At 28.5% G+C, this 23,928-nt stretch overlaps 5 protein-coding genes across 14 annotated transcripts; 3 read left to right on the top strand and 2 right to left on the bottom strand.

The window, feature by feature from the left end:
* Positions 1-739: 739 nt before the first annotated feature.
* LOC122572763 (histone-lysine N-methyltransferase SETD1) lies at positions 740-8,316 on the bottom strand. Of its 3 annotated transcripts, none has more exons than XM_043738181.1 (10): positions 7,256-8,316; positions 5,023-6,776; positions 4,672-4,947; positions 4,266-4,577; positions 3,843-4,121; positions 3,058-3,686; positions 2,297-2,933; positions 1,604-1,825; positions 1,250-1,507; positions 740-1,038 (listed from the first exon to the last, which is right to left on the bottom strand). In XM_043738181.1, the coding sequence occupies exons 2-10, from the start codon at positions 6,742-6,744 to the stop codon at positions 865-867; spliced, it is 4,509 nt and encodes a 1,502-aa protein (XP_043594116.1). In that variant the 5' UTR covers positions 6,745-6,776; positions 7,256-8,316; the 3' UTR covers positions 740-864. The 3 variants fall into 3 exon arrangements, with proteins under 3 accessions (XP_043594116.1, XP_043594117.1, XP_043594118.1); XM_043738182.1 differs by having other exon boundaries at positions 7,267-8,316; XM_043738183.1 differs by having other exon boundaries at positions 7,799-8,316.
* Positions 8,317-9,144: 828 nt separating this feature from the next.
* Positions 9,145-10,096, top strand: LOC122572779 (cytochrome b-c1 complex subunit 6, mitochondrial-like). Its single transcript, XM_043738219.1, has 2 exons — positions 9,145-9,385; positions 9,811-10,096. The coding sequence occupies exons 1-2, from the start codon at positions 9,296-9,298 to the stop codon at positions 9,982-9,984; spliced, it is 264 nt and encodes an 87-aa protein (XP_043594154.1). The 5' UTR covers positions 9,145-9,295; the 3' UTR covers positions 9,985-10,096.
* A 164-nt stretch (positions 10,097-10,260) lies between these two features.
* LOC122572764 (rabankyrin-5) lies at positions 10,261-19,493 on the bottom strand. Of its 3 annotated transcripts, XM_043738184.1 has the most exons (14): positions 19,343-19,493; positions 19,072-19,263; positions 18,824-19,013; positions 18,647-18,756; positions 18,308-18,567; positions 18,085-18,234; positions 14,871-15,274; positions 13,389-14,102; positions 12,859-13,131; positions 12,145-12,586; positions 11,815-12,012; positions 11,425-11,665; positions 10,532-10,787; positions 10,261-10,448 (listed from the first exon to the last, which is right to left on the bottom strand). In XM_043738184.1, exons 2-14 carry the CDS (start codon positions 19,073-19,075, stop codon positions 10,319-10,321), a joined length of 3,372 nt encoding a protein of 1,123 aa, XP_043594119.1. In that variant the 5' UTR covers positions 19,076-19,263; positions 19,343-19,493; the 3' UTR covers positions 10,261-10,318. The 3 variants fall into 3 exon arrangements, with proteins under 3 accessions (XP_043594119.1, XP_043594120.1, XP_043594121.1); XM_043738185.1 differs by lacking the exon at positions 19,343-19,493 and having other exon boundaries at positions 18,824-19,010; positions 19,072-19,335; XM_043738186.1 differs by lacking the exons at positions 18,647-18,756; positions 18,824-19,013; positions 19,072-19,263; positions 19,343-19,493 and having other exon boundaries at positions 18,085-18,230; positions 18,308-18,447.
* On the top strand, positions 15,515-18,079 carry LOC122572777. Of its 3 annotated transcripts, none has more exons than XM_043738216.1 (4): positions 15,547-15,978; positions 16,677-16,853; positions 16,987-17,166; positions 17,250-18,079. In XM_043738216.1, exons 2-4 carry the CDS (start codon positions 16,799-16,801, stop codon positions 17,522-17,524), a joined length of 510 nt encoding a protein of 169 aa, XP_043594151.1. In that variant the 5' UTR covers positions 15,547-15,978; positions 16,677-16,798; the 3' UTR covers positions 17,525-18,079. The 3 variants fall into 3 exon arrangements, with proteins under 3 accessions (XP_043594152.1, XP_043594151.1, XP_043594150.1); XM_043738215.1 differs by having other exon boundaries at positions 15,553-15,932; XM_043738217.1 differs by lacking the exon at positions 16,677-16,853 and having other exon boundaries at positions 15,515-15,932.
* Positions 19,494-19,814: 321 nt separating the features above from the next.
* LOC122572766 (uncharacterized protein KIAA1841 homolog) lies at positions 19,815-23,917 on the top strand. Of its 4 annotated transcripts, none has more exons than XM_043738191.1 (9): positions 19,815-19,958; positions 20,734-21,448; positions 21,551-21,931; positions 22,114-22,380; positions 22,446-22,740; positions 22,826-23,054; positions 23,119-23,389; positions 23,480-23,661; positions 23,726-23,917. In XM_043738191.1, the coding sequence occupies exons 2-9, from the start codon at positions 20,793-20,795 to the stop codon at positions 23,839-23,841; spliced, it is 2,397 nt and encodes a 798-aa protein (XP_043594126.1). In that variant the 5' UTR covers positions 19,815-19,958; positions 20,734-20,792; the 3' UTR covers positions 23,842-23,917. The 4 variants fall into 4 exon arrangements, with proteins under 4 accessions (XP_043594126.1, XP_043594123.1, XP_043594122.1 ...); XM_043738188.1 differs by lacking the exon at positions 19,815-19,958 and adding an exon at positions 20,202-20,520 and having other exon boundaries at positions 23,729-23,917; XM_043738187.1 differs by lacking the exon at positions 19,815-19,958 and adding an exon at positions 20,202-20,520.
* The last annotated feature ends 11 nt before the right edge of the window (positions 23,918-23,928 follow it).

Here is a 23,928-nt window from a genome sequence, read left to right as displayed (position 1 = left end):
GTTATGTGTTGTTATGAATTAAGTCACTTAAATTGTATTATTTTTGATATAGCATTATTATATAATTTTTTAGATGTTTATTACACATTTAAGTATATAATTCTTTTTTAAATATAAAGTATCGAAACATTTTGTTAAAAACTACTGTCAAAATTACTTACAAAAAACTACTGTCAATTTTATATATATATATCGTTTTTATATTTTAATTAATTATGTGTCATTTAAATGCTTCTTTTAAAAATATCCTTTACTAGAAACAGTTAGAAGTTATGAATATGAAAGAAACACATAGAGACGATATAATAGTTCCTAGTTCTCAGTTCCTACTTACTGGAATGTTGCTGATATCATCTCAAGTGACATAAAAAAAGTCCCTAAACTTAATATACATTTGTACATATATATATATTATATCGACATATACATATTTTATTTATAAGAAACGTAAATATACATAAAAATTATTAAAAAGTGTTATATTTATAACTCGATTAAACTGACTTTGTTAAAAAGAATGGAAATTTTTTCATTGTCGGTTGACACGAGCGCTTTTAAAAATTCTTATTTTATTTTTAACAGAAACATAATAGGAATAAAACCTTAAGTTATGTATATACAAAAACAATCGTAAATTATAAATATTTAATAACGTTCTTGAAATTCATTTAAGGTACTTAATGCAATTATCGTAATTATGAGGAGGATGTTAAAAAAGAGGAGTTTCATATTAACATAATTTAGCATTTTTCCATTGCATTTTATAAAATGTTTACATGGGGAAATATTTACAAAAATATGAGTAGGGTATGATGAAGTGTAGAAGACAGGAAAAGGGATGAACAATATAATTTTATGAACGATTCAATTGAGGGTACCCCGACATTGAGGAGCTCCACATAGGCAAGGGATTTTATCATCTTCCAATGGAAATTTATAGTCGTACGTGATTTCCTCGTTAACTCCTATCGGCTGTTTACTATAGATTACAATTTTCTTTTGGCTTTCGATCGTAATTACTTTTGCATAACAATTCGGCTGAAACATAAAAGAAAATTAATAGTACGACCTATATCGTTATAAAAATTTATTCCACAGGGTGCCTCGATAATCGTGGTACAATTGGTAAGGAAGTGATTCTACGTAAAAAAAAAATAAATTGATTTGTTTTTTCATAAAGAATAGTCCACTCTGTCGATTTTACCATGATTATTGGAACACTATACACAAACACTACTACAATACTCACATTGCAGCTATGATTAATGAACCGTGCTAAATTTCCGCACTTTGTTGCATCGATAATCGTGTCCAAATCAATACGGAAAAGGTAGGAGCTACCGATACCGGTAGCTTCGTACTGAGACTCTCGTAAATCAGCAACAACTGGCCTGATCATTTGTCCAACATATTCAATAACCATTTCATCAGCTGCAATTGGCTCCATAGCAAATAGACCCCAATCATGTATACCAGATTTAGCAAATTTCAATTGTTTTTTCCTAAACTGTAAAATAAAATAAACGCATTTGATATCAATTAACTTTACAGTAGCTGAAAATAATTTAGAGCCAATGATCAAATAAAGCAATTGAAATCTTACTTTCAATTGATTAAATTTAAGAAGATCGCTATCAGTATCGATACCGAAAGCTGTTAATAATCGACGTTGATTACTTCGGGCCTCACGAGACAGAGCTTGCATTTTACCAGTTAAAGCTTTAGTATTGTTCTTTGGACCATTCATTGTTCCATCGCCACCAGCATAAGGACCATTACTATCCTCAACGTCGTTACTTCGTTGTATACTTTGCGCATAGTGATGCTATACAAAAATAATTTCATAGTAAGAAAGATATTAGTGTAGTGGCTTATAAAAATATTCGAAACTTTTTATGAATATATTATGTATGTTATACAAAACATTTTGAAATTTCATTGGCTGACTAGGTAAAATGTGAAACGAATTTGGAAATATACATATACGGAAGCAAGTTACATTACACTTTGCAAAGATCCCCAAAGTATTTGAACAGCCAATTATTTGTTATACTAGTACAGCACAATAAAATAAAATGAAATATAATGAATTGTAAAAAATGTTTAAGACTCTTTCTTGTAATTTTAATTAGTCTCAAATTTTTCCAATATTATCATGTCTTATTATAGTGTTAATGAAATTTCGAAATGTTTTGTGTAACATATACATACATAAAAGTTATCTATGTTAAGTATTCAAATATTTTCGTACGCCACTGTATATTAATTTTTATATTAAAAGGTCAGTCACACATACCTTATGTTTAGCTTTTTCTCGTACATCAACCTTATAATATCCTTCTGTTCTTGCACTTCCACTTGTATGTAATCTAAGTTCATCTCTCTTTCTGCGTTTCGCAGGACTTGGAATATCAGTTGGAGGATGGTCAACCCAATGCGTGTCATTTAACCAATAACCTTGACTATCATCGGCCAATAAAGCCTCGTAACTTCGTCTTAAATATTCTACATCCTCTGCATCTATTCCTCTCGTTAAAAATTCATACAAAATAGCCATCTCCGACATAAGGTCGCGTTCTTTGTATGTAACAAGTGGCTCCTCAACTTTTTTTGGATATTTCTCATAAACATATTCATTTTCAATATTCTCTTTCTCTCCTTCATGATTTTGATGAGCATGTATCTTCGTGTATTTATTGTATTTTCGTTTTTCTACTTTATGTATTTTGTCTTTACTCTTCGATAATTTTATAATCTTTGAGGATTTAAGTTTCACTGGTTTCATTGGTGTCGAAGGTGTACGAATTACGGGCTTCGTAATTTCTGATTGTGTTGGTGGTAATGAATACGAATGCTCCATAAACACTTGTGAAGCTTGAGAATTTTTAGGACTCTGTTGACCATTAAGTCGGAGGTCAGCTTCAGCTTGGTACCTAATTAATTGAAAACAATACAACATTATATTTTACATTAGTTTATGTAGTATAAAACAATACTTTTAGGGAATATATTTTTATTTTGGTCAAGTTTAAATTTATAGTAACTAATTTTACGCACCTTAATCTTCTAATTTCTAAGCTTTCTTCCTCTGAATCAGTGGTAGGTATTTCACTAAACATTTCGATCTTTTCTGATTCTTTCAATATAGGTTCATCGTTAATGTACTTAGCAGACATAGTTTGAAGAGCTCTAATAATATTTGGTTGTACAGGTCCCGGACTTCTATGCCTTATAATATTATCTTGGCCAGCTAATGTTATCAAAGCTTCTGCTGCAGAATTTTCCATTTTTTGTATATCACATGGTTCTTGTTTACCTGATGCTACTGAAGTACTCTTTCCTTTTCTTTGTATCTCATCTTCCATATTCTTTGTCTCCATCTCTTCATGCACTGTTCGAACCTTTTCAAGATAATCCTCATTGACAGATATTTCATTTGTCTTCTCAATGTCATCTTTATCACTTTCATATTTTAATGGAGATGATACAGGGCTAGCTTCATTATCACACTGTGGGAATTCATTCGAGTTTACATCTTTTATTTCAATATTAGGTACTGGTGTCTCTCTACCAGTAGGGGTTGGACAATCTAACGATCTCTGAATTGCGAGTTCCATTAAAATATCAGGATCTTCACTATTACAGGCCAATGGACGATGATCTGACAAACGACTGTCTGTATCTTGCTAAAAATAATAATTATATATCATAAGATATGAAAAAGTATCACACATGAATATTTAGGAAAATAGTTACAAGTTATTTAGTTATATATTTTACATAATTATACAATTTTATAGCTACAAGAAAATAGTTATTTGTACTTTCAATAAATAATATACCTCATCTTCAAAGTTTCCAGAACATACTTCTTCATCAGAACTGTCACTCGAACTACTGGAAGATTCACTGCAACTCATTTCTTCACTACTACTCTCACTCGACGAGGATGACGAGGAAGATGACGAAGAAACGCTTGGAAGAGAAGTAACTGGCCTTTTAACTTTTTGCACTGATGCTAGGTCAAGATCGCTATCGCTTCCTATAAGTTCTGTGTCACCATGATCAGACTGACGACTATCTTCGTCCTGTGGCAATGGGCTTGGAGCTTTGATTTTGCGCTAATAGTATAAATTTTAAGTAATATGTTAAATAAAGTGTGTTATTACTTTAAATAAGTACTTTATCATTATTTTATATATTATTAAATATTTACTATACATAATGTCACTAAAGATAAACTTTCATATAATGAAAATAAATACCCTGAAAGAAGGCATCTTTGGCATGCTGGCTCTAATGCCCAGACCAAATCCATCATAATTAAATCCAAGTGGAGTTCCTTGTTCTAAAAGTAATGATAATCCTTGAGGTTTCTGTCCTTCTTCCTTATTACTGTTATTAACAATGGTGTTCTCGCCTCCTTGATTTTGAATTTTCTCTGACTTCTTTTCGTCCCACCATACTTCGAACAGTTTGAACGCAGTATTTTCAATCATCTTTTTGTTAAAATCCCTTTTTAGAATTTGTTTTAATTCATTTACAACTCTGTTTAATACACCATTAATAGTAGGGCCCTAAATGTTCAGAAATTAAGTTATAATTAAATAATATTCAAATTGGTCAAAATTGATATTATATCATATTTGCACTTAAGGAGTATATATGTACTTGTGGATTATCTTTCGTAATATTATGATTTGCCATAGCATGAAGTCTCGATTGAAAAGATGGGTAATAATTAGCTCCTTGATGATTCCCTACTGTGCCAGAAAATGATGTAGTATTTGGTTGATAATGACTTTGTAAATATGTTGTTCCATAAGGGTATGGATATTGTGCTGGTCTTGGCCAATGGTACATATCACTGGTAGAATAATGAGTTAAATGTCCAGGATAGCCAGCTCCTGGATATAACTGATTTGTAGGTTCTGTTTGAGCTATAACCTGTATATTTAAATAATAAGATACATGAAGAAATATTTATATTCACTATTTAATATTCATAGTATTAAATATTACCTCTTCAATTTTTTCATCCCCTGAACTTAATGGACTTAATGACATTCTATCATCATCTGGTGGAGGTGGAGGTGGTGGCTCCTTTGGTGGTTCTGGTTCGATTTCATCTGGTGCAGGACTATAACTTCCCAATAATGCTTCATCTTCGCTCGAACTTATGACGCTACCTAAATCTTCATCAACAGAAATTTGATTGATGCTATTTTCATGTACTTTCCATCGTTCTTTATTCCTTTCTCTCATTTTTTCAAAACATGATTTGTATGTTTCATGAGAGAGAAAAGGGCTTGGTGGTTCTGAGAGCATCTCATTATCTGCAGTGATAGACTTTTTTTCATCCTCAGAATCGCTGCCAAACTGTAGGAAAGGTGGTGCCATTCCTCCTGCTTTGTCTTTCAATAACATAGCGATTCTAGTATCCAAATCTAATGTTTTGCGAGTCTCTATTGGTGAATCTCGTGATGAATTTTTTGTTACATTTTGATTTTCTTTCTCTTTCTTAGGTGTATGATGTACCTTTACATTAGAAGCCTTAGAAACTGAAACTGGATTAGAATTAGAATTATCTAAATTTGTCCCATGTTGAACAGGCCACATAGAAGATGATGCATAACTTGCTGTCCCTGTACTATTTCCCCACCATATACCCGAATTTTGCTGCATTGAAAGATTTTGCGATACATTTTGTGGCATATTTGCTAAATAATTATTTGGAGGTTGATGATGATAACTACTATAATAAAAATCATAATTTGTAGCTGGAGTAGAATTTTGAGAATAATTACTAGAATAATTTAATTCACTAGGCGCAGTACCATATCCTAAATCACTTCCTGCACTGCCACTAGGAGTAGGATAATCTCTATATTTGTTGTATCTTGAGTTTTCTATATATATATCTCTTGATTTTTCTATATTGGATATCTTTTTATTACTTCTGAAATCATCTCTTTCTTCGCTAATAATTTTTTCAATTGGAGTTTGCTTTCCTTGATCATTTTCACACTTTATTTCTTTCTCAATTTTCTTTTCTGGCTTTTTTTCCATAGTTAATTCATCATAGATCTTTTTACACTCCTCTCCAAATGCATCAAGAAATACTTTTAAAACTTTACCCATCACAGACGTGTTATTTAATTTTTCTACACAAGCTTTTGAAGCTTTCGTAGTTTCAAACACCACTCTCGCAATTCCAAGATGCTTGTTAGTTACAGGATGATAATAAACAATAAGTTCTTCTATAGCTCCAAATTTTTGAACCATATCCGATAAAAAAGTTTTATCAATATTATCATTTAAATGACAAAACGTTACTTCAAGCGGAGGAGGTTCACCGCAGTAATTAGAGTCAATCTTAAATCTAGGTACAGGTAAGTCAAGTTGTTCTAAACGTGTCCAAATTCTTGTTAACTGAGATCTAGGGTCCCGAGGTTGAACTTCAGGATAGGTTGGATCTCCTGGAACCATGCCATCGTATCTATATAACTTTGTTGCACCCTTTACCAAAAATGGATCAACCAATAACTTATAATTCCTTGGTTTCTGAGGTGTTTGAACCACAGATGTATCTTTTTGCAAATGCAACGTATGGGTATGGCTATGTTTTGATGATTGACTGGAGTTTTGAGATACATTTTGTAAATTTCCATGTGAGTGACGATGACGATGCGAATGTGCATGTGAATGTCCGTGTCCATGCCCATGTCTCTCCATTCCGTTCATTGCCTCCAAGCATTATCCACTCATATAAATTGCTGCAAATAAAAGTTATTGATAAAAGTTGTATTACATAAAAAGTACATTATATATATAAAAGTTTCCAATATAAAATATATAAGCTTTCTTGAATTGTTTATAAATATGTAATGTAATATAATGGAGTATAAAAATGCATACATATAATAATTAAATATACAAAATAGTGGATTTTAAGTAATTATAATTTGACATTATAAATGCAGAATATTAACATAAAATGTCATATTATTACATGTAAGTTTAAAAATCATATTATTAATTAAAGATTGAAAACTCTAATATATATATTTTTTAATATATAAAATTGTGAAACTTTTAAATACTTAAAAAATTAAAATTACAAATAAACAAAAATTTAAACAAAATTAGATACACAGTCATCATTCTTAAAATAAAATATATGAATTTAAGTTAATACAAATAATATTACCTATTAATATGAAAATTAACGTATATTAAAAAAATTTACTCTTACTTTTAACTTACGTCCAGTTTGTTTTTGTTTGTCAGGTGAATTGCTTTGCTAGTTAATGCAAGAAATTCATGTTTCAATAAAACATAACCTTAAACATTTCGAAGTTTTTAGGTTGGAGTTTAGTGCGAAGAAACAATATGACAATCATTTCGTGAAAAGAATTCTTTTTATCATGTCCTTCAAATTGATTTTCTTGTATAAATTTCGATCGAGTCAAGACTTTTTTGTGGAAAAACACAGCCCTTAAATTTTACAGAGGTATGTTCCGGTTTTTTCAAAAACTTGTAATTTTTCAACTTGCTCGTATAGTGTCGTATTTACTATATGAACGTGATTTATGCATCGGCCGTGATACTTGTCTTTTCTTTATTCTTCGTTGATTTTTCTTAGTGAAAAATATACGGATTTATTGATACTACCTCTCCGACACACCAGCGCAAAACTACCTCAATGTTTGACTGTTAAGCACAACGCACTGCGCCCTGATTTTCCTAAATTTTCACAACTAACAATCAGTACTACAAACAACGGTATGCAAATTACCTAATTCAGTGAAACTTGTTCCACTTGAACATAATCTTTAGGATGCATTTATGGTTATTCAACGAAATCATAGCTTTAACAAAACTACGCGAACAGAGATTCAGATGACGCCATCCTTGTTATAAAGAACATGACGGTTCTTTTAATCATTTTACTAAACAAATCATATTAACATTTTATACGAGAATAGATACTTTTTTATTATCCGTGAAATAACGTTTCTAACATTCCTCGATGAAAATTGTTACGTTAAAGTATCCAAAATGAAAGTCCAAAGTAAACGGATAACGGAGCCAAAATATTCAACATTTTTTTTCGTTTCCTACTTTGTCTTGATTCACAAATTTTCGTATAGTTGAAAAGATAGTCGAAAATCTCGCCTACCGCTGGCATTCTGTATATTTACCAATAATTTGCAAAGGTAATTAAATGCTTAACGACAGTATTGCAAAATAATTGCTGAAAATCTTCTTCCCATACAATGTGTAGTATTTAATCCACGTATTGGTCAACCTTGATCTAAGAGAATTTTCTGGCTACCTATTAGCAAATCAACTTTCTGCTTTCAAAGAAAATTGCGCATTATAATGCGCACACGAATATACATATACATATGAATGCTTTACTTCACACAAATTCAATTTTTTAATATAACATATTTTCTTCACCGATATAAACTTAAAAATAAAAGGACTTAATATCATAAAATAAATATATTAATAAGCAAATTACAAATGTGCTTATATTTATATTCATTATTACAATATATAGGGTGTCCCAGTAATCATAGTACAATCGACAAGGGGACGATCCTATGTAAAAAAACAAGTTGGAAATGTAAAATAAAATTTTTTCATATGCCGCTTCTTTTTCAAAAAGATCTAATCTGAAAATTTGTTAAGAATGCTTGAATTTGACCAATTCTAAATTGGACAAGAGTGTATAGTCGACAGGAGATTGTTTTGCATGTGGAAATAAATCGAAAATGTAAAATCAAATATTTTTTTGTGTAACGCTTTGCTTGTGAGGAAATGAAATTTGAAAATTTATCAAATATGCGTACAAAAAAATTTTACTCTACGTTTTTTAATTTTTTACACATAGAATCAATTCGTCAGCGATCGCGCTATAATTAGTGAGACACTTTGTATAACAGTTTATAAACGAAATGTAAATAAAAAGTTATATAGTTAATAATTAAATTTTAATAAATTAATTCATTCATTTTCATTTCAATGGAAATGATTTTATTCGTCCAAGATATAGTTTAAATGTTTTTGAAATTTTATTCAGGTATTGTTGCAATTGGTTAAATTCATGAAGATTTATAGAAATCACACCTAAGCTTCTTACACTGCCGTCAATTATGGTCCATCTGTAAGACATGCAACTCTGGCCAACATTTTCTACAGATCTGTTAAAGTCGGGAAAATCCGTGCCTATTTAAAATTAGCTCACAGTAACCGAGTAGGTTGAAATAAATATTACCTTAAAAAAATGTCTTTCTTACAAAGTTTTCTCCAGCGTTATATGCCGACTGTAAAAGCAGAAGAAGAAGAATTGATTGATCCTCAAAAAATACTTCGTGTAAGTAAAAATTGTTATATAATATTTGTTCCCAATAATTAAGAATTTTATATCTCAAATTTTAACGTTTGTAATTATTATTCGTTATTGCAATTACTGTTTCATTCTATTCTTTTAAATGTGATCATTCTATCGTATATAAGTCAAAATTTACTTGTATAAGACTATTGAAAGAATTTTTGTTGATATGTTATCAATTGTGACAAAAATTAGGTAACAAAAAATTTGGTGTATATTCATTTATAGTCATCTTTCTTTTAATTAAATTAATTAAATTAAATTAATTTAATTTTAATTAAAATCTGTTTGTCAAAATAGTTAATACAATGTACACATACAATATATCAATTAAATTATATTTGTAAATATTAGTTATAATTAAAACATAAATTCAATGTTAGAATACATGATTATTTTTTTCTTAGGAAAGATGCTCGAGGCAACCTAAATGTACCAGTTTGCAAGAAAAACTGGACACTTGCAATCAACGTGTTAATTCAAGGAGTAACACAGAGGAAACCTGTATGGAAGAATTAATTGATTATGTAGAGTGTGTAGATCATTGCGTAGCAAAAACACTTTTTAGTAAGCTTAAATAAGATTATGTTATTTAAAAATGTGTGATCTTTATTATAAAATATGTTACAAATTAATTCAATGCATTGTAGATGAATAAGTAATGCTAGGAATAAATGATAATATATCAATAAATATTAACTTTCATTGACTCTCCTTTCATCTGTATTTAAAATTTAATAGCTATAAATTTAACAAACTTTCAACAAGAATAATCATATAATACAGCAAAATATATATAGTGTGATTCACACAAAATGATATAAATTTTTGGTATACTTTTTTATAAAAAATGCATATGGAATGATATTTATTTTATTTACATATGAATATGTACTTTTTTATTTATTTCTTTGTTCATTCAGCACCTAGTTGCAATACATCAAAACATACTGCACAAACACGCACAGGTTTATTTAATCCAAATTTTACGATTGGAACGTCTTGATCGGAGCATTTATTACATAAAATTCGACCACAGTGGCGGCTAAAAATAATAAAAATAATTCATTTTAGGTAAATCTTAAATACACTGATTTATAAATTTATGTAAGTTCAAAGATTCTGTACCAGTGATGTTTTCGCATTGTAAGGGAAAATTTTGTACCACATTCCAGGCAAAGATCTTTATCTGCCCATGGTGCTTCTTGTGTCAGGGAATCTAGTAATCTGTATAGTAATTGTTTTGTTGCTACTTGATAATTGAAAATTGTAATGCCTTCTTTATTCATAGAACCTAGGCATGCACCAGCCTTTACCAGAGTACGACAAAGTTGACCATTTCCTTTCATATAAGCTATCAGTAATGGAGTATTGCCATCCAAATCTTGGATAAAATACATATCTTTTATTTAGCTTATAATAAAATAATATTGCAGTTCTATTTAAAAATTATCTTATAATTTAATATATATAATACTTTCTGTATCATATGGATAAAATCAATTATTACTATATTGTTCAAATATAAACAATCACATATATATATATACATATACATACAAAAATATATCAGAAATTCAGCAGAAATATTACTTTTGTCTAATTAACCGTTTGAGTTCCAGGGGTTTTTGAAAAAACAGGGTCGAAAAATTCCGAACAGCGCGATAGCGCTTATCTTAATCGATTGCGAAGAGAAATAAGCGGTACAATAGCGCTTGTCATATTTGCTATTTTATGAAATATATCTATATTATTATATATGCGTACTATTAGTTGATAAATATTTTAAGTTTTGTTCAATAAAAATTAACATAGATAATAATGAAATGAAAATAGATAAGATAACAATGAAATTCAAAATACCGTCAGTCGTCCATGGCATTCAAATGTACTGGGACTTTTCGACACAAAATCTAAACAGCGCAATCGCGCTGCTTGGGACTCAAACGGTTAAATATTCTAATGTAAATACTTCTAATATGAACATATTAATATTTTGGAGTAGTTTGATGTATCTTTACCTGCATTATTTACTGGATATTGTGACATACATTCCAAGAAAAGTTCACATATAGTTGCAGCATTATCTTTTCCACACCTAGCTAATTCGTGTAAGGGATTTCTTCCTTTAAGATTTACAGCCTCTGCATCTAAGGTACATTCAGTCAAAAGTGCTCTTACCACCGATACATGACCTTCTCTTACAGCTACATGCAATGCATTGTCACCATCTGCATTTACTGCATCGAAGTTTATATTGTTCTATAATAAGAAAGTACATATATTCAATTATTTTCTGTTATACTCAACTTATAACTGAAGATACATATATTTCATTTAATAAGATTTCTGAAGTAGTTTATTTTATAATACCATTTAGATCAAACATATAGATAAGTTATGGTATTCACCTGCAATAAAGCAGATACAATTGCTGCATGACCAGCTTTTGCAGCAGCATGCAATGCAGTATTCCTGTTTGCATCTGTATCATTAACACGTGCACCAGCCAATATTAAACTTCTCACTAACATTTCATTTCCAGAAACCGCAGCAAGATGTAAAGGTGGAGTTTGTGTAACATCATGAACTCTGGAATTTACGTCTACCTATAAAATAACGATCATGAATCATTTTATTGCATATGTATTTTGTTTGATCAGTTTTTTAAATGCGTCAAAATTTTTATGAAATAAATATAAGTTCAAATGCATTTTAATTACTACAAAAACAATATTTACCTGTATAGATAATAGAAATAATATGCTTTCCATGTCATTCTTTTGAATAGCAGTATGTAAAAAGTTTCTGCCTTTATTGTCATATTGTTCAGCAGCTTTAGGTAGTCGTTCCAATATTGCTTGAGCAGCTTTGTTGTTTCGAAATGTTAAAGCTGTTGCAAATGGTGTTAAACCTTTCTTATCTCGTTTATTTAAATCTATATTAGGATGACAAAGTAAAAGGGAAATAATTTGTGAATGTTGATTTTGTATGGCAACGTGCACTGGAGTTTTTCCCTCAACATCTCGAGCATTCACATCAGCACCATGTTCAATAAGTGTCTGTACAACTTGTTCTAAACCCCACTGACAACATAAATGCAATGGAGTACATTCATCCCTTGCTTCATCACCTCCAATACCATCTGGACCAGGTTTTCTAGGTGTGTTTAAATCACAGCCACTGTAACATACATAATTTTAGAATTTAATTATTATGATTTTTAATAATAATAAATAATAAGAAAAGATATCTTTACAATCTTTAATAATAATTATATAGAAATCTGAATACGTCGAATTAAATTAGAATTATGAAATATTTTATTATATTTTCAATATTCTTATATAACTAAATATTTTCAAAATTCTAATTGGACTAAACCAAATATTGAATATCCTGATTTCAAATTCTTATATATTTTTAATAATTACATATCTTAATATGTAATATACCTTCTTATAAGGAACTGTGCAATATCTTCTTTGTTGTGGTCAATTGCTCTGTGTAACAATGTTTGTTGGCAATCATCTGGACCAGGACCCCAACAGTCAGTGTCTGCTCCATATTTAACCAGAATAGATGCTACATCCTCTTGATCTGAATCCAGTGCATCCCATAATGGACATCCTATAGAAGTATCTACTCCTCTTTTACAAAGTGCTTCTACAACTTCACCCAGTCTACAGTGTATGGAAAGTTGCAGTGGAGTTTCTCCATCTGCAGTTCTGAATGAAATGAAGTTTTTAGTGAATATCACATAATTAATAAAACCATTTGACAACAGATTATTTAGTGATTTTAGGTTTTGTTTTATTTATACTAACGAAGCAACACAGATAGTTATAAAATTACTTTGATAAAATTTATCTCGACCTGAAATTTCTTGCAATATCTAATGTCAAAGAAATAAATGCCATTAAGTTAAAAATGAAATAAATAAAATACAATTGTTTCTAAAATGTTTAATATTAATGCTATTTACCTAGTATTCATATCGGCACCATTTTCTAATAAAAAAATCGCTGTCGCCGAATCCTCTTTTAATATCGCTTGATGCAACAATGTTAAACCATCATTATTGCACTGATTGATATTTGCTCCAGCTTTTATTAAAGCCAAAACTATATCTTTGCCCTTCTTAAACGGAGCCTTAATAGCCAAACTTAAAGGGGTTTCATTCACGTTATTTTTTAAATTCAATTGGGAATTCGAATTAGGTGCATGTAACAATTCCATTACAATATCAAAATACAAATTGAAAACAGCAATATGTATCGGTGCATCGCCAGTAGACACTGCAACTTCGTCGACTGGGAAACCAGTTTTCAATAAAGCTCGCGTTAAATTCTTCGAACCAACTTTACAAGCTTCGTGTAAAACCAAATATCCTTCATTATTCTTTTGCATTAAGTTATCCTTACAATAATCGATTAAAAATAATGCAGCTTCTTCTTTATATTCTCTTATCAAAACGTGTAGTAGAGTGTCCCCTGTATTCTTATATACAGGATTTGGAGTTGCACCTTTGATTAAAAGTTTCTTAGCAAAAAATTCACTAAATGGATCTGTTTTCATTGCGATACACAATGGAGTATCATTTTCATTAGTGCTTCTGTCCAAGTCTATACTCTGACATTCTAATAAGACATCAAAAAGTGGTTCATTTCTCTCCTGAATACAATTATGTAAGGCAGTCCTGCAAGAATAGGAATCAACAATAACATTTATAGAAGCTGTTTAACTTTAATTATAAGTTTAATGCTTTTAACACCTTATTATAAGTAGATTGCAGATGTTTATGCACTTATGGGAACTTTTAAGCTATAAAAATACACAGGTTGCACATAATATGTAAGTATATGTGAAATATTTATAGGGATAGATTTGGATTGGTGGAACATCTAATAAGAGACTGTAAGAAAATAGGAAGGGGAGTTAGCATAAAGAATGTGGTGAGTGGAAGGAAGGACAAGAGAATAGAGAATTGGTTTAGGAATTTAAAATGGAAAGGAAAGTGGAAGGGGAGAGTAATAAGAAGTAGATAATAACAAACAAGTTAATATTTAAGATGGAAAAAGAATGAAAAGAAAGAATAAATAAAAGAATGCATAAGTTAAGTTAATATTGTAAAGTTAGGACAAATGTAAATCAAATCCAAATTTCTTGGCTAATATAATTTCTTGGTAAGACTGAAATAAAAAATATATCTATCTACATATGTGAAATATTCAAATTATTATACTTATTATATTAAGTAGGTAAAGTAAATCTTTGTGTGGGTTCCACTTCAATTTTCATAAATGTCTGCAATCTAATTATGAGATACTCTGTAAAACTAATATAGTTTTTTTTAAATTCTATCGAAGTTCTAGCTATAAATTACTACTTTCGAACCAATTTTAATTTTAATTTTTACAGTAACTTTCAATGAAATAATCAAGTAAAAATAATTAAATAATTATACCATCCTCTGTGATTTTGTAAATTAGGGTCAATACCAGCATGAAGTAACCTGGATGCGACTGTTAACATATTTTCTGAATTATGTTTTGTTATTAAATGTAACGCAGTACATCCTTCAAGTTCTTCAGGATTTTTTATATCCTTTACATTTCGGGTAAGTTTCATGGGCTCGCATAATTCTTTCATATTTCCATTATTTTCAAGCTGTTCTATTATGAATTCAGCCGAATAAGAATCTCCTTTAAAAATAGCAGCTTGGAGTAAAGAAAGACCTCTTGAATCTTTTGCGCTTAAATCGGCCCCGTGTTCAACTAAAGTGCGCGCCAGTGATGGTTGACGAGTTTTTAAAGCAACTTCCAAAGGCATTTCTCCTTTATGATCCAAAGCATTAATGGCTTTCGTTAACTAAGACAATAAAACATTTAATTATACAATGATATTTATAAAATATATATAATTTTTTCATTCAATATTGTATAAAATATTTCTTACACATATATATTGTTCTAAACCAATAATTTATAAAGAAAGGCATTTTTAGTTGAAAGTTTAATTTATTTAATTCATGATTGTAACTGATAAGATTAAAATAATAAAGTTTTATTTAATGAAATTGTAATTTAAAAGGTTCGCGATATGTAATTGACTGAGAACCACTGTTTTGATTTTATGCAAAAGATATACGATGCGGTACGCCCAACGAAACGGATGTTTGTTCATGCACGCATCAGTGCTAGTTACATACATACATACATAGTTAGTATTAAAGATTACATAAACAATGTGAATGATTAAAACGGGAAGGAATATGAAGATGCACTGATTCAGCAGAAACAGTCGTTTGTAAAGGATAGAAAAGCCATGATGTGGCGTGTGATAGGCTCATCTAACAGTCAGCTTCCGATTAAAGGAGCATATTTCTTCGTAGCAGAACGAAAAACAGTTAATCAAAATCCTACGATTGCTCTATGGCATTTAGTGAATATTAATAAAGGGTGCTATTTAAGAATGAGTGACAGTGTTTAGTAGAATATAGTTGAAATGATCTCTGATGGAATCGAACGTAAATATTGAATTTCTTATGATATTTTGAATTTTGGAACATTTAAGTACGAATTAAGTGCACATTTTTTTCCTACATTTTTCAATTAATATTTGTTTAGTTAAATTCACATAAATCAGTCTTTTTCATAAAAGAAATTAATAAGTACCTCTTATTTTGTACTGATCCAATTAATTCATAAATTAAATTTAAAAAATGTATTTTTCATTGTATAAAAATAATATTACAATATATTGAAGATTAGTGCAACATATGGTTTCATTATATTGATTACAAATTGTGATATAAAAGTTATTTGTAACCTTTTATAAAAATCTAAATCACTTTAAAAGTTTTTTTTGTTTAGAGCAAAGAGAGTATACAAAACATTATTGTTTTCCTTTAAATAAATTATTGAGGTTATGCTTATGCAAATATTATTTTTTAACAGAAAGATGAAAATATATAGAACTAAATTTAATTAAATCTATTTTTATAAACTAAACACCCATTCTGTACATCAAAAGTTACTCACTTAAACTAATTTTAATGAATGATTTTTTTATGGAAATTCAGATACAAAAATAATTATTTTATATTATATCTAACAAAAATATACAGCTATATGCATCCAAATAAATATAATAATTATTACGATAATAAAAAATACAGTTAATTTTGAATTTTTATATTAAGTCATTTTTATTTTTGAATGTCATTTCTAATAGTAACTAAACTTATTGTTGATAAATAAAATTTTTTCAGGTCTGCGTAATGATGATGATAAATTGAACTATGAAATAAATAAATATAAATAAAAATTGCGCTAAAATTGGTGTAAATAGTATTATTGTATTCTAACCATATTTTGTTTAATTATAAATGAGATGACTTTCCAAATACAGTCAAAAAAGATCTTATTAATTGCTATAGTTTTTCTATGTATGTTTACATTTAACTTATATATTTTATCTTTATATAAAATAATTTATATTCACATTGAAAGCATTTATTCTTTACTGTTTAATAAATATTTTTAATCATATTGTATGTCTGGAATATTCAATATTTTTAGTTACATTAATAATGCAAATAACTGCAGAAGGTATTGCATGCTTCAAATGTTATGCATCACAATCAGGACATGAAAAAACTGATTTATTATGTTCTCATTTTGATGGAAGTCCTAGGTTTCAAGTGCATTGTCCTTCGTCCACACTTTGTGGAAAAAGAACGATTTATTCTAAATTCAAAAGTAAGTAAAGTGCTGCTGTATATAAACTGAAAAAACATGTTTGGCATATATATATATGTTCATTAATTTATCATCTTCACCAGCACCTATGATCACAACTGTAGAAAGGGACTGTGCACCTCAAAAACGTACAGTATTAACCTATAGCGATAATAAGTGGCAAAACAGAGAGGAAATTGTAACATCAGCTTACAAAGAAGGTTGCTTTATTGGTGAAGATAGGGGAGCACCAGCAGGTCCATCAGAATATTGCTTTTGTGGTCACCATTTATGCAATTCATCAGAACCAACCAAAACCATCAATATGTCTTATATTTTTATACTAATAACAGTATTACTGTTTGCAACACTATTATGATATCTTTTCTCTAAGTACTTATTATGGTAAGAAATTTTTTTAATATATATATAATACATATATATATTTCACCACTATTTAAAAATGGCATAAAAAATATTATAAAAATAGATATCTGCTTTACTTTTTGATATTAATCCTTATAAATTATGAGATTGTAAATCAATAAACACATCTAAATAAAAAAACGAAATAATTTTTCTGTATCATCTATAATTATTGAACTATATTTAGTAATTTACTGTAATAATTTTCTGTAATAATTATATATTCCAATTATAATTATATATGATAATTATATATACCAAATAATAATTCCAAAAATTAATTCCAATAAAGTTTGTTACTATTAATATTTGTGAAACAATAACATAAACTGTGAATGTCTTTAATTTACTACATAAATATTACTTTACTATTTATAAAAATTAAAGGAATAATATGGAAATACCAAAGCAGGATTGTTATTATAAAATCTTGGAAATATATTACACTTACAAGTAAGACCTATTATATATAAATAAATAGACATTTGTAATAATTTAAAATATGCAACTTACCCCTGAATTATTTTCCACTAAATATAAAAAAACCACATCTTCCCTCATTAATCGAACAGCAGCATGCAATGGGTATTTACTTTTAGTCTGTAATAATTTGTATAATAGAGATCCAGGCATTTCTTTAAAGTCTTCTCCTGTTAAATCTTCCTAACAACATGAAATTTTGATCAATTAAGAAATTGAAATTACGCAATTCAATATATGTTTCTGTCTCTCTTACCCAATGTGCAGAAATCAAAGAACTGCAATGCTCTTTTAATTTCTGTGCACTTAATTCCTCAGCAGCTGCGTACAACTGAACACAATCTTTGAATCCTACAATTCCAATTAAATATTTTTCACATTGTTCAGCTAATTCTGTCAGCTGAAAATTAGATGCTGCTTTCATTAATTCTAAAGTTAAATTCTCTTGAGGCACCTTTCCTGTGTATATCCATTTCAACAATATTAATCCAATCTTAGGCTCCAAATAAGTCCAATCTAGAGAAGGTGTTTCTTATTATATCTATGTACACGTAATTTTTCTTCATACATTTCTGTTTATATTTTAATGCTTTACCTAAAATGGTCACTTCTGATAGTGTTGATTCACTGAAAAAATCTGTTCTAGCAGACAATATAAATTTATGTGCTGGTATTTCCTGATTTTTCAATTTGATGATCACATCGCTAAAAGATATATGTTTATTAGTGACAAAGCTTATATAATAAATTATAATTTGAAGAAGTTATAAACCTATAACGTTGTTGACTATATAGAGATCCAATGGTTGTTAAAAGTCTACCAATAAATCCTGTATCTTGTTTATTTGCAGTAACAATTGCATATTCACGTTGAAGTTCCGTATTTGTATTGTATAAATTAACATACTGCTCCCGTAATAAAGATAAATGCTGTTGCCATTTTTGAGCTTCTGTAGAATCTTCTGAAATGTATGAAGTGTAAAATAGTCTATAAAACGTAAATAAACATTTTGAACTTACCCATAATTATTATGAGCAATTATTTTTACTCTTCTTGAACGTAGTATGAAAGTTATTGCATGTCCGGCTTTTTACGTTAGTTCATATTTGTTCAATATAATCTATTCTACGTGATAACGATAAAAAATAGATAATAATGATCAAAGGTTTCTACGGGAGATCTCGAAAAATAGTGTCGATGTTTCGTTTACGCTAAAAACATGTATTAATAAGATTTTAACACGTATTCTACGCCCACGTACAGTATTCGTTACATTTGTAATTCACATACATATTTTCCTTTCTGAAGAAAATGTAGCCACACTTTTGAAAGACAGAAAAAATTCCTATACAATTTAAACTACAAAAGAGTAGAAATCTCTCTTTCGTTAGTTTTGATCATAACAATAGTAGTATTACATACGGACCAATTTCTTATATTATGTTAATTATAGCCACCTTTTAGATTCTATTCGGTGCATGTATCTGTTAAATCATAGTTCATAACACAATAATGAATGATGTTATACAAATTCATGGAACTATTATATCAACGTTTCGATAAAACTCATTCCCCAGATTTAATCTAGTTATATTAATTATATGTAAAATAAAAATATAAAAAGATACATTTTTGTAGGTTTATATTTTAAATATATTTTAAATAAAATCATGATATAATGTCAAATATTCAAACATTATTTAAAAAATGGATATTATAAATATTAATGACTTTTAGCAAAAATAACTAACAGCAGATAAAGATAAAATAATTAACGGGTTTAACTTCTGGGAAAGATATTAGCTATAACTGTAACTTTATATCGGAACATAAGTTGTGTAACTATTTTTTTGGTAATATTTCAATAATATTATTTACATCAAAAAGAAAAGTTGACATCACACAAGTATGTATATATATGTAGTATATACATGTATATGTATATACTATCATCTTATATATCAACTAGTATATATATAATATATGCTAGTATAATATAATGTAATTTGTTATATATATAATAATAAATGCGGTGGATAAATATATATAATTTATGATACGATGTTAATTAATTATGAGTTATGTTTAAATTCAAATTATTGGAGATATCTACTGTAAATTTTCCAAATAAACAAATTTATATAGAGATACTACTGTTTTGTCAATATTGTCGAATCTACACTAGTTTTGAAGCTACAAATATGAATTTTTTCATTAAATTAAGAATTGTATTGAAATTAAAAGTTCATATACAAATGACTAATTTGCGTATAGCAATTGTCAAATACAGTGATAACTAAAAATTACATTTAATTAACATATAAATTGTAATTATAGTAATTGAAATCCGAATTTATTAAATAGAATTTATTAATTAGAAGAAATGGAAATAAATCAGATTAGTAATTTATCTTTGAAAGAGAATATACACAAATTATTAGCGATATGCGGTTCAACAACTAAAGAAGGTATTGATGAACTAATTCATATATTGCACAACTTCAGATCGTTGTATTTGATATTTATCACTTTTCATTTTATCTTTGTTGTCTAATTTTCACAATAAATATTTATCTAAGCTTTATTTAATCAATATAGTTGAAAGAAGAAGTTGAAATTATCATTTATAAATTTATCATACTGTCTTTTTAACATAAAATAATAAGAAATATTTGCTCCAGATTTGTCAGAAATATTTTATAAACTTGAGGATTGCAATCAATCAAAGTTGACAATTGGAATGTTTTTTGAATTCATAAAACTTGTATACCAAGTTAATGACAATTGTGGAAGTTTAACTACAATATTAACCACAGAAAACAAGCTTGATTGGGGCAAGTTAGCAAAAATTGATATACATTGTAAAATACAGAATTATAATAGTACTGATGAAAAGTACATTAATAGTAATGTCATGCAGAAACATAAAAATATTCATACAGCAGAAGAAATTTCATCTGATACAGATGATAACAATATTAAATACTCTCTACATTGCATTGTGCCTCCAAATATGCAACTTAAAAATAAGCAAACACATACTTATGATCAAAATGTAATATCTGATTTTGAAAGATGCAATCAAATTATGCAAAGTTCACTACGAATAGAGGATATGAACATTGGAAGATCTGTGGATACAACAGAAAATTTTTTAATTACTTTAATGAAAACAAATCTAAGTGATGTACTGCATGAAGGTTTATTAGATTCAATATTGCCATATATGATTCCAAAACCTACTATTTCACAGCCTATTATTAAAAAATCTATTATAAGTACCGAGGTGAAGAAATGTAATTCTTTGACTAATAATATTGAAACCAAGGTACTTACAAATGTCATGCATAAAGAGAAGGAAAAAGATAAAAGTAAATCAAGCAAGAGATCAACTGAGTAAGTGTATCAATAATTAATATCAATCGAAATTAAATTTAATATTGACATTGAAAATAATTTTTTATAGAATTAATAACAGTTTATTCTACGCTTGTACAGCAATGAAGTGGAAATTCACGTCTGTGACGAAGAAAAGAACATTAAAAAAAATTTTCATTGTCCTCAAAAGCTTCTTATTCAAAAAATGCGTTATTTTGCTGATGTGACAGCAGGTCAAAAATTAGAGGAAATAGATATATCAGTTCATTGTGATGTTACAATATTTGATTGGTTGATGAGATGGGTGAAAAAAGATATTATAAAAAAATCTGAATGGCCAGTTTTGGAAATTAATAATGTTATTCCAATAATGGTGTCTGCATCATTTTTACAAATGGAACCACTACTAGAAAGCTGCTTACAATATTGTCGTGAAAATATATCTGATATATTAAAAACATCAACAGTTTTAACTGGTTTAGATGATAATCTTTTAATAAGGTGTTTTACTTTTATACAGTTTTAAATATTTTAAATGCTCATTAAGCAAAAAAAATTATTTCTTTATTATTGCTACAAAATGCATAGAAAAAAATATTTATTTATTCAATATTTGCAAATTTTATACCATTTATTCTTAATTGATTAATAATATATCAAATCCAGTTAATATCTCTTTTCAGATTAGTAGAACAATTTACAAATGAAGATGTTGAAGCATTAAAAGACAAAAAGGATAAAATTCAAAGTAAATTATTTTGTAAGTTGATTATGTCTCTTGCCGAGGTAATGCCAGATAATAAGAGAGGACACTATAGTTCTTTAGCTACTTTATTTAAGTGCAGTAAATGTGGGAAAAATATTATTCAATCCGTTTCTAATTATGTACCATGTATTTCAAGTGCAATGAAAATTGACAACCATGGGAATATTCACAGCAAACACATAAGGTATGATTTTAGTATTCAAACTTAGTATCAAGAGATGTATAATTGTAATAAAACCTATATTACAGGGATTTAACATGGACTTTAAATGATTACATTATTAGTCTTCGAACAGAGTTACGTTCTTGGCGTAAAGTTTATTGGAGGCTATGGGGAGATTGTCACTTTTTATTTTGTACACAGTGTAATATATATTTTCCAATCCATCACTTTGAGTGGTGCTGCTATCATACAGAATTTCCACAGTTTTTTATTAATGAACAACAACGGCCTATACCATTTCCTCTGGGTAGATATCCATGCTGTAGTCAACGAGCATATAAGTTTGGAGTATTACCAAATCATGAAGGTTGTAGGTATAGGGTACGCATTTGTTAATATCACCTCTAAATTTTGAAAGTTTTCAAAAATATGAACTTCATAACTACTGTTGTTCTTTCTTCCTTAGGAACATATTCCAGATATTAAGACTCAAACAAACATAAGTGTATTGAATATTTTTACAGTACATAGGGAAGTGATAGTTATGAAACCACCGCAATTGTTTTTCCCAGAAAAGATTACTAGATTAGTAGCTCGTGATGCATCACTTCAACCAGGAAAATTAATATGTAAAGATGTAATGTGGTGGCTTGGTATAGAACTTACACCACAGCGACCAAGACTTGGACTTTTAGGTAAATTAACATATTTTAATGTTTATAAGTAATGATAATAACAGTATATTTTCTAAATATTTAGGAAAAATTTGGAGCGGGTCAGGATTCCGACGAATATCTCAAATGCATGATTTACAAAAATCATCACAAAAGGTTCGTCAGCAAGTTTCTATTACAACTGATACTTCATCGATTACATCTTCGACAACAGATAGCGATATAGATGATGGTATTACAACTTATGAATATAGTAGTATTGATGAAGAATCAAATCATAGTGAAGAATCTCATGCACGGTCCTCATTAAAATTAAAAAATAAAATAAAAAAGAAATCAAGAAATGACATGTGGAGGTGATTAATGTCATATGAAAGAAATTTATATTATGATATTGTTTTAAAGTGACAAAATTATTCCTGCTTACTGATATAAAATAATTTTAGAAATAATGGTCGCTCGTGGAGTGGTAATTTAAATGTAAGACACAATCAAGATAATCAAAGAGATTTTGAAGAGAATGCAGCTTTACAAATGATAACGCTACTAACAAAGAGAGTATCTGTAGATTCTTCTTCACTATTAAAATCATCTACTAAACATAATCGGATAAAAAAACAATTAAATGGTACATTTATTACATATTATATTTTTAGAAAATATACAGTTTTTATAAATAATATAATTCAAAGCAGGAGGAATTTATACAAGATTGGAAGCAGAACTTCGTGATCAACTAAATCAATCTTATAAAAATAAAAATATAACTGGGAAGTATTTTCTACGTACGAAATTAAATAAATCATAAGTATATCAGATTAGTATAACTGTCACTGACTGTTTTGTATGTTGAACTCTTTCGTAAAATAAAATATTTCTTTACTTTTTGTTTAAA

Source organism: Bombus pyrosoma, linkage group LG11 (assembly GCF_014825855.1).
Source record: "Bombus pyrosoma isolate SC7728 linkage group LG11, ASM1482585v1, whole genome shotgun sequence".
NCBI lineage: Eukaryota > Metazoa > Arthropoda > Insecta > Hymenoptera > Apidae > Bombus > Bombus pyrosoma.
The sequence above is the reverse complement of the archived record's forward strand: the minus strand, read 5'-3'. Positions and strand labels throughout refer to the sequence as shown.